General features: G+C 41.3%; 1 protein-coding gene across 2 annotated transcripts in view; it reads left to right on the forward strand.

Annotated features, from left to right (window-relative positions):
* The window catches only part of ANO6 (anoctamin 6), a 198,322-nt gene that overhangs the window by 156,524 nt on the left and 22,405 nt on the right, over positions 1–19,393 (forward strand). For both annotated transcript variants that reach the window (XM_023256976.2, XM_023256977.2), the window contains 6 exons: positions 2,452–2,594; positions 4,903–4,980; positions 9,966–10,191; positions 11,235–11,404; positions 11,612–11,709; positions 18,960–19,090. In XM_023256976.2, coding sequence (XP_023112744.1) covers positions 2,452–2,594; positions 4,903–4,980; positions 9,966–10,191; positions 11,235–11,404; positions 11,612–11,709; positions 18,960–19,090 — 846 coding nt within the window. The remainder of the gene's footprint in view (positions 1–2,451; positions 2,595–4,902; positions 4,981–9,965; positions 10,192–11,234; positions 11,405–11,611; positions 11,710–18,959; positions 19,091–19,393) is intronic.

Genomic DNA, 19,393 nt, shown 5'->3' on the forward strand with positions numbered 1-19,393 from the left:
TCAGAACCAGAATTTGAACTTGATTCCAACATCTGGGTTATTTCTACTCTCACTCATCGTACTGGAAAATTGGTAAAGTTAAAACAAACACCGCTGGGAGGTGAGTGCTTTCCCGATTTCGGTTGTCTTCACCACTGGGGAGTGCTCAGTTCATGCCACTAGCAGCCACTTCCCAGGGCCTCCTTCGTTATCTCTGGCTGCCCACCTGAGATCTGCAGGATGTCAGGCCAGCTTCTCTCTGCTCTCCACTCTGGCGATTCTCAACTCTGACTGATGTTAGACCTTTGAGACAAAACAAAACACAGTGTTCATGCCCCTATTCTAGTCCAATATAATCAGAAACTCAGGGATGGTGCCTAGGCTCACTGTTGTTTTTTTAAAGCTCCCAAGTACTTCTCATGTGCAGCCAGGATGAGACCCACCCCTCTACACCTCATTTAGTGATCTCATCCATGCCTGGCCTCAGTTACTACTATAAAAAGTATCCGGTTCAGGGGCACCTGGGTGGCTCAGTCAGTTAAGCATCTGACTCTTGATTTCAGCTAAAGTCATGATCCCATGGTTCGTGAGTTTGAGTCCTTCATCAGGCTCTGTGCTGACAGTGTGGAGTCTGCTTAGGAGTCTCTCTCTCTCCCTCTCCCTCTCCCTGCTCACGTTCTCTCTCTTTCAAAATAAATAAAATTAAAAAAAAAAAAAAGTTCCTGGCATATCTTAGGTCTTTCTCCTAAGTTGTAGACTTTTACATACCTACTAGACATCTTTTCTGTGGCCCAGAGGCACCTGGTTAGAACCAAACCTGTTGCCTTCTTGGACTCACTCCTCTTATAGCCCTTCACATTGTGGGGTATGGCACTAGAATTTAGGACATTGCCCAAGCCAGAAACATGGCTGGCATCCTAGACCTCTTCCTTCCCTTTACATACCTGCATTTTTCCAACCATTCTTCCTGCCAAATGTGCTGTCTTCTCTCACCTCCCCACCTAAGCAATCAGGTCTCCCTGCCTCTAGTCTCCAGACCACCTGCAATATCCCCTCTTCCTTTAAGTTACAACCTGAACTTCTTTCAAGTCATAGACTCCTTTGTGATGTGCCCCGGCGATCTCTCCACTGGCTGCCCCAACCTTCCTCATTATACCTTGCACTCACTTCCGGGATATTTGCAGTTTCTGGAAAGTATCTGAGTCTCTGGCTTCCTTGCCTGTGTATGCACAGCTCCCAGGGGAGATGACTTTAATATCCAACCTTCACCTGATCGAATCCAAGTCGGTCATCTCAGAGTGGCTGTAGTGGCCCCTTCTCTGGGAGAGCCTCGGCTACTCGTTGGTCACTCACCCAGAGCCACCTGTGTTTTTATCCTGACCCCCCCCCCCCCCCGCCCTGCTAGTCTCTGATAACTATCATTTCACCATCATTCCTACACACCTAGGAGCTCCTTGAAGCACAGCTTGTGTCTTATTTCTCTTTATTCTCCACACATAAAAATACTTGTGTGTGGAACAGTGGTAAATCCAGTATTTCTATATAGGAAGAGCTTAGGGGTACCAGTCTGATTGAAAGAAGGACACCTGGGTGGCTCAGTCGGTTGAGTGTCTTGACTTCGGCTCAGGTCATGATCTCATGGTTCATGAGTTCGAGCCCTGCATCGGGCTCTGTGCTAACAGCTGAGAGCCTGGAACCTGCTTCTGATTCTGTGTCTCCCTCTCTCTCTGCCCCTCCCCTGTTTCTCTCTCTCTCTCTCTCTCTCTCTCTCTCTCTCTCTCTCTCTCTCTCTCAAAGAATAAACATTTAAAAAAATTTTATAAAAAAGAAAGAAGGGTCTATGGGATTTACCCTGAAACTGTATTTTCAATCAACATTTAATGTTGTTTTTATTTAGTATTTTAAGTTTCAGGTCTTAAAAGATAGTAAAGAGTTCTAAAAATTATTTCATATTTCACACAAGATTGAGAAAAGCATCATTTTTTGCATATTTAAGAATATTGTTTTAATCCGGGGTGGCTTGGGTGGTGGTAAATAGAGATTTAGGGACTACTAAAGTTTCCCCCCCACCAGGCTCTTAGGAAAGAAGAGAGGGAAAGGGATGTAGGGAAGAACAGGCTGAAGGATGGATGGACCATAAACTGTTTTTGAATTATGGCAGTTATTTGTGTTTTTTAGTTGGCAACAGCATGCTGGTAGCAGATGTTCTAGCGTTAGACACACTCACGTGCCTTCTGACCATCGTGGTGTTGTTACCTTTCCAGTGGCTATAGTCTGTTTTCACAAGCTGAGTAAATTATCAACATCATCTTTAAAAAAAAAAGTAACTTGTTCTTCTCTTCTAAATCATAGTATCACCTACTAGATTAGGTTTTATTGACCGTGTACAAAAGTGTTATGGGTAATTACAATGATTAATAATTCAGGACAGCTTTGTTGACGGTCCCCATGCTCCTCTTCTCTCTCTGTTAGTAACCTTGTTTCTGGAGTTTTGGAAGCGGCGCCAGGCAGAACTGGAGTACGAATGGGACACTGTTGAGTTACAGCAGGAGGAGCAAGCCCGGCCAGAATATGAGGCCCGGTGCACCCACGTGGTGATCAACGAGATCACTCAGGTAAAGTGGACCTTAGGTCGATGCACTCCAGCCTGTTTATTACAGCAGTTCTCAGCTTTGGTGGCATATTGTAATCACCTGGGTACCTTAAAAAATACCGATGCCCGGAACCCATCACTGCGTGCCCTGATGGTACTTGGTGGCCTGGGGTGTGTTCCAGGCACAGGGATTTTTTTAAAGCTTCCCTGGTGATTCTAATGTGCAGCCAAGCCAAAGAAGTATCGCTTAGAACAGTGGACATGGGAGATAAATGTGACCCTTCTTTGTTGTTACCTTTCCCGTGGCTATAGTCTGTTTCCACAAGTTGAGTAAATTATCAGCATCCTCTTTAAAAAAAAAAAAAAGTAACTTGTTTTTCTCTTTTAAATCGTAGTATCACCTACTAGATTAGGTTTTATTGACCTAATCTAAAGTAAAAGTGGGGGGAAAAAATTAGACCCTGACTTAAAATGTAGAAGAAAAGATGCATTGGTTTGTGTCCTTTCATTCCGGTGAAAAATGCAGAAAAGAAAAATCAGACTCCACAAGCTCGTTGTATAGGGAAGGATGCATTGGATTTTTTGGTTGATTCTCAGTTTTTCACATGCACCTTCATTATTACAGCCCCTTTTTCATCCTAGACCAGCCACCCTTTGTGCTGCTCTAAAGCCTCAGCCACTGCTCCACCTTCTGGTTGGGACGCACGCGAGACTGTGCGGCTGTCATCCTCAAGTTGTAGAAAGACTAGAGGAAGAAGGGAAACAGTTGTTGAAGTCCAACTATGTTTAGGCCTGTGCTAGGCATTTTATATAATTGGAAAGGTAAATTCCTTCTGCTACTGCAAAAATAAAAATAAAACAAAGCTATACCTCTCGGTAGAAACATTCCAAAGCCAGTGAAAGATAATTTTTGAGTCATCTGCATTAGTGCTCTTTTCCATCAACACAGAAAATTTAGAGCTGATTGTTCTTGCAGTCATCAGCATAAGGACAGTCAGTTCTGAGTACGAATAATTCTTGGAAAGAAAATGCTTTTAACAAGAGCATCTGAAAATGTCCCCAAGTATAGATTTTATAAATTGAATCAGAGATTTACAGAAGGCCGACACTGAAAGGGACTGGAGGGAGCAGTTCAACCTCCTCATTTTATAAATGGAAAAAAAATGAGGTTCAGTTATCAACAGAAGGTGACGTTTGTCTTTTACAACATAACAAGCTTCCAGCGATTCCCATTTTGTATAGTTCTCACTGTTTACTATGGAAGAGGATGGGGTCAAACCATGTGCTGTCGAAGGACAGCACATTCAGAAATGAAGGCAGAAACTTACATAAAATTAGATGTTGAAAACACCTTTTAAATACTAGGGTAGAAAAAGCTTATAATATTGGCAACAGAAAAGGTGCTGAAGAAAGACAATTTGGTAATTTAAAATTGCCAACGAATAAGTTAAATTTCCGTTGAAACATAGCTTGTTAAAAAATTAAAGATGAAGGTTCATTTTTCTTTATCTTTTTTCCTCATTTTACTTCCATTGCTAATGCATACTCAATTAGGCTGTAGTGTGGTAATGAAGTCTTGGGAATGAGACTGCAAATCTAAACAGCAACTTACTAGCCGAATGATCTTCGACAAATTATTTAACTTCTCTGTGCCATAGCTTCCTCTATAAAACGGGATTGATAGAGTTGCTTCCTCACGCGGTTGTGGTTAGGATTAACTGAGTTAATGTGCAGAACCTACTTAGAATAGTACCTGGCCTAGAGTAAATGTAAGTATTTGTGGCTACTATTATACTATAGCCACTCTTACAATCCAGATAAATCTTGAGAAGTACTGATCTCGTCTTAAAAATTAAATATATTCTTATGAGTTATGGAAACTCTTAAAATTCATAGCTATGCCAAATCAATATATAAAGCTCAACCAAGAAACACATAGTAGGTACCTAGTATTTGCAGACACCGTGGAACTCACTGTCCTGCGTGGGCTCTGTGCCGTCATTGCCACCATTTCTAGAATCTGAGACAAGCTCAGGAATGTAGTTTACAGCTTAGCGTTGTCAGATAGACTCCTGAGCTGAGATCACAGCAGACAAACGGTTCATTGTTCATGCTCACATTTTCAAAAACCATTAAAATGAGCACGTACTTGTTATGCGTATGTTTGAAATCAACAACAACAGCAAAATGCAGTTATGAGTAAGGAGGCTGTTTGAAAACTAATTTTTACAAAAATTAAGCTTAGGATTTAGAGACCAATCAGGACAAAAATCATTTCACCAGAGTATACCTTTGATTGACTAAACTTTTTTTTTTTTTTTTTTTTTTAGGAAGAAGAGCGTGTGCCCTTCACTACCTGGGGAAAATGTATCCGTATAACCCTCTGTGCAAGTGCTGTCTTATTCTGGGTAAATCAGTCACAGACTTTTTAATATCTAATTTTAAATATCCTGGAAACTGAAGGCGCACTGGAAACTGGTAGTCTGATAGAAGTGTTTCCAGAGAACCACTCAGCCACCATGTGGAACAACTCTCAATATCTATCTGCTCACAGTGGTTCTTTCAGTTCCTTCCACCTCATGTGTTTAGATCAGATCAATGGTTCTGGATTTTCCATTTTCTGGTGAAGAGACCAAATGGGAGGCATTAAGAATTCTAAAAATTTCCAACAGTAATAGCTAAAATAAAATGTCTAGGAATAGCCTTAAAAGGATAATAGGAATTATCAGAGAAAATGTAAAAGCTACTGAGAGATACAAAAGAAGACTTAAACAAATTATTGTAGATAAAAAGATAATATACCTAGATTATCAGGACTTTTGAAATTAATTTGGGGTTTATTATTAATAAAGTCATATTAGTAATATAATAATTAGTAATATATCGAGAATTTTACTGGCTCAAAAATAGCCGAATTAGAAAATAGGACATGAAGCCCAGATATGGGACCTCCTATCGTTAACAATACACAACAAGGGAGGCATTATAAATCAGTGGGATAAGTAAAGATTATTTAATAAATGGTGACAGAACACTTGTTAGCTACTTAGGAGAGAAAGATGGAAACCATACTATTAACATATATTGTAATTCCAGAAACAATCAAAAAGTAACACCATAAACTAGAAATAAATATTGGTGAATATGTAATCTCTAGATATAAAAAGACTTTCTAAACATAACAGCAATGGAAGAAGTTTCAGAGGAAAATATTTAAAGATTTCCACACATCCGGGCACCTTGGTGGCTCAGTCAGTTAAGCATCCTGTTTTGGCTCAGGTCATGATCTCATGGTCCATGAGTTTGAGCCCCATATCAGGCACTGTGCTGACAGCCTGCTTCTGATTCTCTCCCTCTCTCTCTGCTTCTCTCCCACTTGCACTTGCTCTCTCTCTCAAAAAAATAAATAAATAAACATTAAAAAAAAAAACCTTTAAAGATTTCCACACATCAGAAGTGTTCTAAGCTTAAAACGACAGAAGAAATTGTTGTTAACTAATAGGGCAAAGGTTTACTGCATTCAATACATAAGAAGTCCAGATCACTTGTAAGATAGCACCAAAGATCTCAAGAGCTAAGGAGGCAGAGAACATGAATACCCTTTCACAAAAGAAAAACACCTGGCAACTGTCAAGCCTCAATCCTAATTAAATCAGTGCACACTAAAATGAGATACAGTGTTTCACCTATCAAGTGATAAGGTTCAGTGTTTGTGAGGATGAAGTGCAGTCATCAGCTGCTCTCATACCTAAGCTATGAAAATTTTAAGCTGCTTCTGGCCTTCTTAGCAGTATGACAGTAAGTATCAAGAGTCAAAAATATTCATGTGCTTTAATCCACAATTCAGCATGTAAAAATTTTTAATCAGGAACTCTTTCAAAATGGTAAGTTAGTAAAGATTAGTTACATACAGATTTATTACAATATATATATATATATTTATTTATATACATTATTAGCCAGTAAAATCTTGGACTGCGAGTAACTTGTTCTGCAAGTGTTCCACAAGATGAGCATACATTTCTAACTTTAACTTGATAAACGAGGGATGTCTTGCATTATGAGTAGAACGTGATGCCAAACATCACATGATCACAACTGAGCCAATGGTTCTTGAAATTCGCTTCGATATGCAAGTGCTTTGAATTACAGGCACGTTTCTGGAACAAACTATGCTCTCAGACCAAGGTTTTACTGTGTATATATAAAATCTGAGCCAAAATACTCTACTTCTAATCCTTCATACAGTAGAATATAGTGCGGCCATAAGAAAGTATGTCCATAAAAATATTTGACAACATGTGAAAATGTTATGGTTATGATAGGTTTAAGGAAAATACATAAAATAGTTTTTAATATGCAAACAATGCATAGTTCTGAAGGAATTATGCCTGTATATAGTTAGTAGATACATTTTTTCTGTTTCTTTTATTCCTTTATTTAAAAAAAATTTTAATGTTTGTTTATTTATTTTGAGATAGAATGCATGTGTGGGAGGGGCAGAGAGAGAGGGAGAGAGAGAATCCAAAGCAGATTCCACACTGTCAGCACAGAGCCCAATGTGAGGCTCGAACTCACAAAACTGTGAGATCATGACCTGGGCCAACCAAGATCAAGAGTCCGGTGCTTAACCAACTGAGCCACCCAGGTGCCCCTATAGTTAGGAGTCTTTCAATTATAGGTGACAGAAAATCAATCTCCAGTTAGTATAAACAACAATGATGACAACAAAATGAACCAATAAATGGTTCCTGTAACTAAAAATCTCGGGTCTGAGGTATGACTTCCATTAAGGATAGATACTGCAGCCCAGATGACATCAAGGGCTGTGTTTTGTTCTGTCATCATTCTCTGTTCACTGGTCTCCTGGCTTGGTGGGTGTAGGCACTACCTTATAGTCTCAAAATGGCCGCAAGATTCCAGATCTCACATCCCATTCAAAACAAGAGAGGTCTCTGTTAGCAGTTTCCTTTATTGACAAGCAAGCTTCTCTTTCCCATGGACACTAGCAGATCTCTCCTCACATCTCACTGAACTTTATTAAGATATTTCTCAATCCTTGAATCACTTGCTGAGGCCAATAGGATGAGACACCTATTTGCCTCAAACCAATCAGGATCTACCTGTAAACCCTAGGGGAGGAGGGGGTCAATCCAGCCCAAGCCATAGGACTGAAAATGGAGGAGAGATTATTCTCTCAAAGCACAATCTGGGTCTGCTTGTCAGTCTGGGAACAGATTCAGGGCAGCAAACACAACCAGTGTCCACTATAGAGTAATTTCAAATATTCCCTAATAAGCATATATTGAAGTTATAGCCAGAAAGATTTGTAAGGAACTTAAGAATGAAGATTCATAAGGACTTCCTTCTATGAAGAAGTACTGAACCTGTCAAGTACCCTGAAGAAGTATGAAAACTTACCAAGTTTATAAAAGCTCTGAAAAGAATGAGAATTCATTTCATAAACCATGTAGGAAGCAGTGCCACGTAGAGTTTAGTGTGACTCCAGAGTCTTGGAGTAACTCCGTTCTTTTCACTTATTAGTTGCTTAATTTGGGTCAAAGTCTTATTCTCTGGGTCTCTTTTTCTTTGTAAAAGATACAATACTACTTACCTCACAGGGCTGTTGAGGATTTTAAAAATATGTGCTGAGTTGAATAGTAAAATTAAAAATCTCAGCCATTATAATTAATAATTTAAAAATTATTATGGAGATCTTTTAATTTTTTTAATTAATTTTTTTTTTTTTTTGAGAGAGAGAGCAAGAGAATCCCAAGCAGGCTCCGCACTGTCCGCACAGACCCCAATGCAGGGCTTAAACCCACAAACCGTGACATCATGACCTGTGACAAAGTCAGGAGTCAGACACTTAACCGACCGAGCCACCCAGGCACCCCTATGGAGATATATATTTTTTAAATATATACCATTTAGGGGCGTCTGAGTGGTTCCGTTGGTTGAGCAGCCAATGTTAATTTCAACTCAGGTCATGATCCAGGGTCATGGGATGGAGCCCCATGTCGGGCTCCGTGCTCAGAATGGAACCTGCTTGGCATTCTCTCTCTCTCTCTCTCTCTCTCTCTCTCTCTCTCTCTCTCTCAAAAAATAAAGTAAAATATATACACTTTAAATGGCCCGCATTTGTTGTTCTCAGAGAGGAAGACTGGATATACCTTCTCTAATACATTTTCTTCAGCCTTGGCGAATTTTCACATATACTCACACACATAAACATGTCATTCCTTTCACAAGCATTAAACCCTAACTGTAAGAAAGGAGATAATGAGCAAAATTATTGGAGGAAATATAATGCCTTCTTTACAAACTTTAAAAGTAAGAAAAACATCTTGTTAACACTTCAGCCTCCATAACCACAGCTCACATGTATATAGTACTTTTCGTTTGCCTGGGCTTCGTGTTCTAAGTGTTTTTACCTGGAGTAATTCATTAAATCCTCACAACAGTCCTGTAAGTTAGTTCCCATTAGGATCCTTCATTACGTGGGCAAAGAAGTTGAAGCCCCAAAGGTTAAGTGATTTGCACAAGGTCCCACAACTAGAGGCATATCTGGGATTTGAATGCAGGAACCCGGTTCCAGGACCCTGCCTGTTAATCACTCCCTTTACTGCTCTCCACAGGTGAAAACCAGCCTCTCTCTGTTGCTGTAAACAACAGGGCAGGTTTTACTTGGCCCTGAAATTCACATTTTTTGTAGCTTTTGTCTCTGGTAACAGTCTTCACAAGCAGTCAGACACATCGAGTACATGCTTTGGAGTAAGTCCAAGAAAGTAGATGTAGGGAAAACAGTTTAAACATGGAACCTTTAATGTGCATTACCCAGTGGCCGGAGAAAACGTGCCTAGGGAGGAAGCGACATCCTACCAACCGTGTACAAACCGTGCTTCAAACCCCCTCACTGACACTGATCTATGCAGTCAAAAACAACAGATGAGTGAATTGAATCTTGTGCAAAAGCAGGTAGGAATAACTGCCAGTTTCAGATCTTAAGATCCAAGGGGAGAAGTGTGTGAAGCTTTCATCAGCAGATACCTGTGGCCATTTCCACGTTTCCTCAGGGCACCTCTGCAGGCTACCCATCCTGTTCAGAATCTCACCTCCTGCAGGTGACCAAGACAACAGGTAGCACCTGCTGACCCTTGAACCAGGTGATCTGTTCTCTGCTGGAAGGAAACCTATCCCCTTCATGGATTATAACTGAGCAAAATCTTGAATGCATATCCTAAAGAATATCACTTCAGGATATCCCATCACCCATCACTTCACACGTGCACCTTGTCCATTTGAGCATGGGGTTATTTTTTAAGTGTAAACACTATTAGTGAAGTAATAGTGCTGTGTAATTAGTGAAGTGCTGTCTTTATTGTGCTTCCAGATCCTATTGATCATCGCCTCAGTTATTGGGATCATTGTCTACAGGCTCTCAGTGTTCATTGTATTTTCTGCAAAACTTCCCAAGAACTTTAATGGGACAGATCCAATCCAGAAGTACCTGACTCCACAGACGGCCACGTCTATCACTGCTTCCCTCATCAGCTTTATCATCATCATGATTTTGAACACCATATATGAAAAAGTAGCAATCATGATTACTAATTTTGGTAAGGTCCTATTATAGCTTAGGTCATTTCTAAGACATTTTTGGAACCTGGTGAGAAATAGAGACTGTCTCTTTTAGGCATTTCAATTTCCATATGTTACAAATTTTAGAAAATTTCAAGTGTAAACATATTTTATCTAACCTGTGTGGGAAATGAATTATCTACAGCTTTGCATTAGTAAAAGGGACAAAGCAAAGACAATCATTATAATGTCCAAGCTCTGTGTAAACAGATCAGTGCTGAATAATATTTTCAATTACATTAGATCACGTACCCTATTGTTGAAAGTAAATAGTCTCTTTATTACAAATAAGTGGAATAGGGTCATGGTTCCAGTGGCAAATATGCTCCTTTTTTGCTGAGAGGACAAGTAATCACAGTGTTGTGTGGCTTCCCCCCATGCTGTTCATATTAATATAGCTCTGTTCTCATCAGCTCCAGCTTTTGTAATAAATGTTTCTCTCTCTCTCTGGCTTGTATCCCAGGCAGCTGCTTCCTGGCCAGAGTTAAGCGCTCCCCACATGCTGCATATGCCTGGGTCATTCTCCGAATGGTCTGCTCAGTGGTCATCTTCTGAAAATGATCAGACTGATTTAAATTCTCAACTAGGAGGATGACCTGCTTCCTCTTCCCCAAATTCTCGTAACAAGTTCCCCCTTGTTTTGTTTGTTGTTTCAACAGTCCTACCTTATTGCAATTCAGGAAGACAAGAATATCATTTAGCAGGCTGTTCAAAAATAATTTTTTGTCCACTCAGACCTGAGAGAGAACAGCCTTTGCCCATTTGAAAACATTGGGCTTGTAAATTTTAAGGAACCCTTGAAGATTTTTGCCATGTGGGATATTGCATTCTTGGGGGAGGGGGCGGACTCTTGTAACAATGTGTGAACTTAACACAGCAGCTATATTAAGGAATTTAGAACAGCTTAAATGAAAACAGTGTGAATTGTATTTTTTTAACATGTTAACTCATGTATCCGTGTCTTCGATTAGGGTCTCAAAGCTGTTCACAATTCTAAAATCTTGCCTTTATTTAACTACAGAACTCCCAAGGACCCAGACTGATTATGAGAACAGCCTGACCATGAAGATGTTCTTATTCCAGTTTGTCAACTACTATTCTTCATGTTTCTACATCGCATTCTTTAAGGGCAAATTTGTAGGTTATCCAGGAGACCCAGTCTATTGGCTGGGAAAATACAGAAATGAAGAGGTATGAGTATAGAACTGCAATCTCTCAACCATTTAAGCTGCTTTGTGTTTTCTCCCAGTTGCCCAGTGAAGAGTTTCTTCACCGTATGTTCTTCAGATTCTTTTTGCCTCAGCAGAATAAATATCAGAAAAAAATAAAATTAATCCTTCTCGGTTTCACGTTAGACCCATGTAAAATTTAAATGATATTTTCTTTTTAATATTCCAGTGTGACCCAGGTGGCTGTCTCCTTGAACTGACGACACAGCTGACAATAATCATGGGAGGAAAAGCAATCTGGAATAACATACAAGAGGTGTTACTTCCGTGAGTATTAAGTCGTATAATCTTGGGGATATGATAGGGGATGGGAGAGCCCACTCATCCAAATCATTTGCCTATGTGTTCACACAGCTGCATGCCTACCTCTAAAATGGAGTAAACTCTATTTAGTAAAAGTCTCCAGACAAGATGGTCCAACCAACGGTGTGAACGTATCCAGTGTTTAATAATTATGTTTTTAAAAAACCTACTTCTCTCGGGGCGCCTGGGTGGCTCAGTCGGTTAAGCGTCCGACTTCAGCCAGGTCACGATCTCGCGGTCCGTGAGTTCGAGCCCCGCGTCGGGCTCTAGGCTGATGGCTCGGAGCCTGGAGCCTGTTTCGGATTCTGTGTCTCCCTCTCTCTCTGCCCCTCCCCCATTCATGCTCTGTCTCTCTCTGTCCCAAAAATAAATAAACGTTGAAAAAAAAAATATTTAAAAAAAAAAAAAAAAACTACTTCTCTCTGTTTAACTTAAATCTCCATCTGCTACACTTTATGCGTATTAGCCCATTGTTGGTAGCTGACTGATCCCAGTCCATGGAGAGTTGGCCTTTTTTGAGACTGTGAACTATTTCCCTCACTTCTCAGGACTTTCTCCTCCCTTTATAGGATGGTTTAAAAAAATCAACAGTTGTGATTTGTTGAGTTCCTAGTGTGTGCCAGCCACTTGTATTAAGTGCTTTGTAGATCTCTCTCATTTAATTTTTCAAACAATTCTTATTTTTATCTCCCTTATGCAAATGAAGAGTCTTTGGCTTAAAGAGGTTAAATGATTTATCCACATTTGCCTTGTCCATAAGAGGCTACTGTGGGATTCAAATCCAAGATCCTAGGACTCCAAATCCATGCGCTTTCAAGAAGAGTGGTTCTCTTGTGGTCCTAAGGCACCAGGATTACATAATGTTTTAAGAGATAATCATCTAAAATGATAACCACAAATGTTTTGACTTACTGTTCTTTCCCTAAGAAATGAGAACAACAGCTGTTGGTGTAGGTCACACTGTCCTTTTCAATTTTCACTGAAGCCCTATCTTGTATCAAAGCGAATAGTCCAGGGCCATCTCAACTTCTGCACCTTTTCAGGGGGCTTATTATATTCATCTTTTATTGCTAAGATTGCCACCAACTTAATGGTAATAGGACAATGAAAAAAAAAACACAAAACAACACAGATTTAATATCTCACAGTTCTAGAAGTCACGAATCTGACAGGGGTTTCAGTGGGCTAAAGTCAAGGTATTACCAGGGATGTGTTCCTTTCACAAGCTTCTAGGATGGATCTGTTTCTTTGCCTTTTCCAGCTTCTAGGTGTTGTCCACTCCTTGGCTTAGGGCTTCTTTTGTCATCTCAAAGCCAGAAATATTGTGTGTCTCTGACTCTTCTGTAATCCCATCCCCCTCCCTCTCTCTTCCACCTTTATTGGCCCTGGTGATTACATTGGGTCCACCTGCATGATCCAGGAAACTATAAAAGTCCGCTCATTTGCAACCTTAATTCCTCCTTTCCATGTGACTTTAACATATCCGTATGTTGTGGGGAGTGGGACGTGGACATCTGGGGGGGGGGGACATTTTTCTGCGTATCACACTTAACCTTTTCAAGATAATTTCTGACTCTGAGTTTCTGTGCTCACAAAACTTTTCATCTCCTTTCTGTGTCGCCTTCCACATCTGTACTTTTTGCTCATGCCAACCCAAAGGCAGAGTGTGGTCCCTCTCCTCAGTGTCCTCTAAAACCACTCACACAAGCAGTCTTTACTGACATTTGGGACACGGAGGCAGAAAAACAACTTTATTTTGAAATAAAAAACCTTCATCTTTTAAAAGTCTTTCACCCCACTCTATAACTGGATTTTGTGTGTGTGTGTGTGTGTGTGTGTGTGTGTGTGAGAGAGAGAGAGAGAGAGAGAGAGAGAGAGAGAGAGAGAGAGAGAATGAAAGAGAGCACACGAGTAGGGGAGGGGCAGAGGGAGAGAGAGAATCCCAAGCAGGCTCCGTGCTGAGCATTGAGCCCGACTCGGGGCTTAATCCCATAACCGTGATGAGATCATGACTGTAGCTGAAGTCAAGAGTCAGCCGCTCAACCACTCAACCAACCGAGCCACCCAGGCGCCCCAGGCTATGTAGGCTTCAGGCTCTGCTGCCTGTCTTTCCCCCACCACAGACAACTTCCCTCTCTTTCTTTCTCTTCCCACCCCTAACTTCTCCTCTCTGTTCCCCATTACCAAGTTCCTGTTCTTTCTCTTTGCAGAGCCGTTAACCTCTTTTTTTCTTTTCTTTCTGTATTTGTAGAGCAGGAACCTTTAGGTATCAATGTGTCCTTCTAGATTTCTTCACCAGGCTCATCCTCCGCCTTCTGCATGTGGAGAAGTAAATGTAAAGTATCAGGGTCTGTCTCTAAGCAGACACCCCCCTTTCCCACCCTACCTCTCCCTTCTCCCCCCTCATAAAAAAAGGGATTCTGGTCTGAGCTATAAAATTACTATTTTGGAGCCTTACAACTCAGTAAACAACCTTACCTTCACCGAGTTCATATTCAGATTTTTCCAAATGAGTAAAAGTAGGTCATGTGGGGCGCCTGGGTGGCTCAGTCGGTTAAGCGGCCGACTTCGGCTCAGGTCGTGATCTCGCGGTCCGTGAGTTCGAGCCCCGCGTCGGGCTCTGTGCTGACAGCTCAGAGCCTGGAGCCTATTTCCGATTCTGTGTCTCCCTCTCTCTGACCCTCCCCCGTTCATGCTCTGTCTCTCTCTGTCTCAAAAATAAATAAACGTTAAAAAAAAAAAAAAAAAAAAAAAAGTAGGTCATGCACAAATAATTGGGTTTATATATGAGAATAAATATATCAAATAGAGGAAAGGCTTAACTCAGATTATTAAAAAGCATTTTTCTGAAGGAAGTAGGCTAATTATTTAACACTAAATTTTGATGACTAATTGGTTGTCAGTGAGCTATTTTCTGATTTCAAAACCATAGTGGCTGGGTGGCAGCGGGGGTTGGGGGGGAGTAGATTTCTTAAACTGGTACTAAGAAATTGGTATGAAATGAAACTTATTCACATGAAATATTTAAAAATAAAGGAAGTATTATGTATCCGTGGTCTGTTTATACCTGCACTTCAAGAGAGTCTACTGTTGCACATTATCGCGACCTGAACTTTTCATTTGGATATTTCTACTCCTGGCCTAAAATACTTAAGGGCAGTGTGTTTTGAGTTATCTTTCCCTTGTCTGAAAACTGGGAATGCTAGATGTTAGCACTTGAGAGAGCAACAGGGGCTCTTCTCATCTCTGCTTCTTTGCGTCTGGCTGCCAGCTTCCTTCTTTCTTTCTTCACACAAAGTGAAAGATCTATCAGTTATCCCTGCTACCCACAACTACCCTCACCCCCAAAATACACAGGGATGGAGAGAAAAGCCTTGTTAGTCGGTGACTGTTTTCACACTGTTAAAATACGTCAAAACAAGCACAGTGAAATGAATGTCACCACAAACTTAACCTTCTTCCACCCCCACACCACCTGAGGTCCTTGGCAAGGACCCTTGGAGCAAACGGAGCAGCACATCTGGCACTGTGACCCAGCTTCCTTTTGGGGTCCCGCTAGCACCTAAATCGGTAGCTCGTATTTAGTGGGCGTGCTCTAGTGTGAATGAGTGACTCCCATCCTTCAGATACAGCATATCAGCAAAGTAACAGAGTTGTTTGTTTGTGCCCAGAAAGCAAGCTCAGAGCCCTTTGGCCTTCCCAGCCTCACTTAGTATTTTGATATTTGAGGCATTCCTGGGAATTCCGTTCCGTATTTGACAAAAGGCCGACACAATCCCTGCATTAAGCCATTCACTCTGGAGAAATTTATATGCTAAAATGTTAAGTAAAATAATTAAATATCCAGAATGCCAGTAGCATTGTTCTTTGGCATTTACATGATGGAGGGCTGTAATTTTCATCCTTTATATGTTTTCTGTATTTTCTACAATGGGTATGCACTACTTAAAGCAGGAAAGTGAGCTATTACAAGGGAAACTATCCCTTCTCAAGATCTGATTTGGCTAGAGGATGAACCAAAGATACACTGAGAGAACTCTAAATACAGTTATCCTTCACTATCCATACTCACTCTTTACATTCAGGAACAGTAAAATAGATTCAGATAGTGAAGGATGCTTATAATCAAAATTAGCAAATGGAAATACTGTAGAATATTCTACACAGAAATTGTGATTATCTGTAGTATGTGGATTAAATATGATAGTAAAGATACAAAGAGAAAATGAGGTGTAAAGTGCTTTATACCATGCTTTACACATAATAAGGACTTACGGAAGGGTAACCTTTTACAATGCTGTTATTGCTAATGTGCATGGTAAATTCCTAAGAAAATTGTGTTGTAAACCCTGCTAGCAGAAGAAAGATCCTACCCTTGTCTAGCATCTGTATTTTTAAAAAGCTCTCTAAGTGATTCTCGTGTGCAGTCAAGATTGAGATCTCTGCACTAGAATCAGTTATAGCCCACTAGAGAAAACCCAAAAGACCACCAACAGTGATGGATGGATGACAGCCCAAGATTTCCTACTACAGATGAGTGGTTCAACTCAGGAAGACTGAACAAAAGGCTCAGCCTGGAGCTCAGAAAAGAAAGCTAGTCAGAAAGACTTCTAATATGACCTATTACAGGTGGAGGAAGGCAGTATCTTGAGAGAGGGAAGTACCAGCCGAACCAGTCATGCGAGTGGTTGCCGGGACAGAGTTTCCATCCTCAGTCCAAATTGTAATGGATTTGGGGCCCTGATAGCAAAAGACCTGCTTCTCTGGGGCTTGGAGACGGTTCAGTCAAGAGGCTGAGGCTGGAAGTGTGAGGCAGAGCCAAAAACAAAACAGTAGAAACCAGGAACCTCGTCGGATGTCCTGAAGGGTGATGGATGTGTCGTCGTTGATGCCACCTGCCTCACAAGGGTTCTGTCATGTGTAAAACTGCAGGTTCCCAGGCCATGCTTTAGACTAGACTGATGCCAGAGCTTCGGGTTGGGATACAGGAAATAGCACCAGCAACAAGCATTCTGGGCCATTCGAAGTGCTGACGTGAGATCCACCGATCCAAGCATTTTCGTCCCCTAGTCAAAATCCTGAGTAGCTTAGGCTGTATTTACAGTCGTCCTGGCCTCAGCCAGTTAGCCTGTACTGGACAAAAGAAAATCCCGTGAAGGGGGTTTTGGTGTGTTAGGAAATGTGCTAAATATTTTACCTGTTCTGAATTAGTTAATCCTGACAGAATTTTATCCTGACAGGGTTTTATCACCCATTTTATTTGAACTTGACTGAAGTTAAATAGTAAGCATTGAAGTGTAGATTCACATTCAGGGGTGTCTGAGACCATGTCCCCTCCACTTTCCACAGCCGCCTGCTGTGTCCGTCATGTCATAGAAGAGAAAGAAATGGGAAAAGATTGTGAAGCCAGGGGCACCATCTGTTTTAGAGAAATCTCCCCTTTGTAAACTTCGGGGAGTGGTCAGTGAAGTTGACACAGACCAGCCAGCAGTGGGAAACCTAATAGCATAATGAGCTATTTGTAACACGTATCTCCGCGGGGGGCAAGGGGAGTGCACACCCACACAGGTGCGCGTGCAACACACACAGTTGTCTTTACAGTAGCGTGAGGACTTCTCATTTCCTGAATTTGAAATCTGTACAAGTATATTGTTTAATCAGCCAAAGCTTGGCCCAGACATTTGTATTTGACGTTCTTTGCTGCTGCTGTGCCTCTTCTGGTGAACTCCATGAGTAGACCACAAGCCAGCTGTTGCCTTAGGGGACAACGGTTCTTCAGGCTACAGGTGCACACCTCATTTCACTGCCAGACTTCAATTTATTTTCAGGAAAAAGAGCCATAGGAAAGGGGGAAACATTTATTTGGAGGCTTTGAGAAAGAAAATAACATATAAGACAAGAGACGACTCTGTGGGGCCAGTGTCTGATAGAGCAGAGCACTAGGCTGTGTTTTCAGCCAGCTGTGCACTGTGACTTTGAGGAGGCATTTTGCTTCTCTGGTCCTTGATTTGTTCAGCTTAAACTAGGGTCTTGGACCTGTTTCATCTAAAATGAAAATACATCACTTTTCTCTCAGAGCCCTTCAATGGCTCCCTGTTTCCCCCAGAGTAGAAAATGCCTAGATCTCCACAGTGGTCTCTTAGGCTCCCCACTCCTCAAAACTTCCAGCCTGGTTTCCTGCTAGGCCTGGACCACACTAGGCTCCATGCTGTCTGTCAGATGTAGGAGGCCTGTTCCTGCCTCTGGGTCCTGTAGTTGCTGTTCTCTCTGCCTCTTCATATTTTTGTTCAAATGTCACTCTTGGTGAGAGCCCTTCCCTGCCACCGCCCCACTCCCCTACCACAAATGCCAACACTCCACTCCTTACTCTGCTTCGATCTTCTCCAGGGCACTGTTAGCAGCTCGCATACCATGTCTGTCTTCATTTTATTTTCTCTGGTGACTTCATTCTGGAAAGACCATTGTGGATAATGGTAGGGAAATGGGGGAAAAAAATAAAGTTGATCAAATGAAAGTCTTTTTAAAAACTAACTGCCCTGGGGCGCCTGGGTGGCGCAGTCGGTTAAGCGTCCAACTTCAGCCAGGTCATGATCTCGCGGTCCGTGAGTTCGAGCCCCGCATCGGGCTCTGGGCTGATGGCTCGGAGCCTGGAGCCTGTTTCTGATTCTGTGTCTCCCTCTCTCTCTGCCCCTCCCCCGTTCATGCTTTGTCTCTCTCTGTCCCAAAAGTAAATAAATGTTGAAAAAAAAAAAAATTAAAAAAAAAAAAAACTAACTGCCCATGGGGTACCTGGGTGGCTCAGTCATTTGAGCATCCAACTTCAGCTCAGGTCATGATCTCATGGCTCCAGAGTTCAAGCCTCACATCAGGCCCTGGTGTCAGTTCAGAGCCTGCTTCAGATCCTCTGTCTCCCTCGTGCCCCACTCGTGTACATACATGCGCGCATGCTCTCTCTCAAAAATAAAATAAAAACATTTAAAAAATCAGCTGTCCACGTGGAAAGGAGCTGGGAGAAAAAAATAATAGCAGTTACGATCTTAAAACTCAGTACATAGTGCTGCTTTTCAAAATACTTTCGGGTAAAGAGGAAGGAACAAAAAGAAATTTGGCATGAAACCAAGAAATTAATTTCTTGGGAGGATTATGTGTTTAGCTTGAGATATCTGCAAAGTAATTGGATAATATTCTAATTGATAGTTTGATCTTTTTGGCAGCTGGGTCAAGAACCTGATTGGGCGATGCCGCACAGTTTCCAGAGCAGAAAAGATAGCCCCGCGATGGGAACAAGACTACCACCTGCAGCCCATGGGCAAACTGGGATTGTTTTATGAATATCTTGAAATGAGTAAGTCCTTACTGAAGTTTTAGTTGATATAAAAATTAGATTGGAGCATGTTTTGGATCCCACAGAATTACCTGGCATATTGAAATGAAGAGAAGCATGTTTTTCTCCACTAGATCAAAGTACACAATCAGGCTTTCAGATAAGGTGACTGTGTGGATCCTTGTCAATATGTATGTTGTACAAAGCTAAAGATTTATTACGAAGCAGTGGACTGGAATATTCGTTGAGATGCCTCCTCACCATCCTCAGAGCACTCTAACCATGTTGTCTGAGAATGAACTCAGAACTATTATTAGAGGTGAT

This window comes from Felis catus, chromosome B4 (genome assembly GCF_018350175.1).
Source record: "Felis catus isolate Fca126 chromosome B4, F.catus_Fca126_mat1.0, whole genome shotgun sequence".
In the NCBI taxonomy this organism is placed as follows: Eukaryota; Metazoa; Chordata; class Mammalia; order Carnivora; family Felidae; genus Felis; species Felis catus.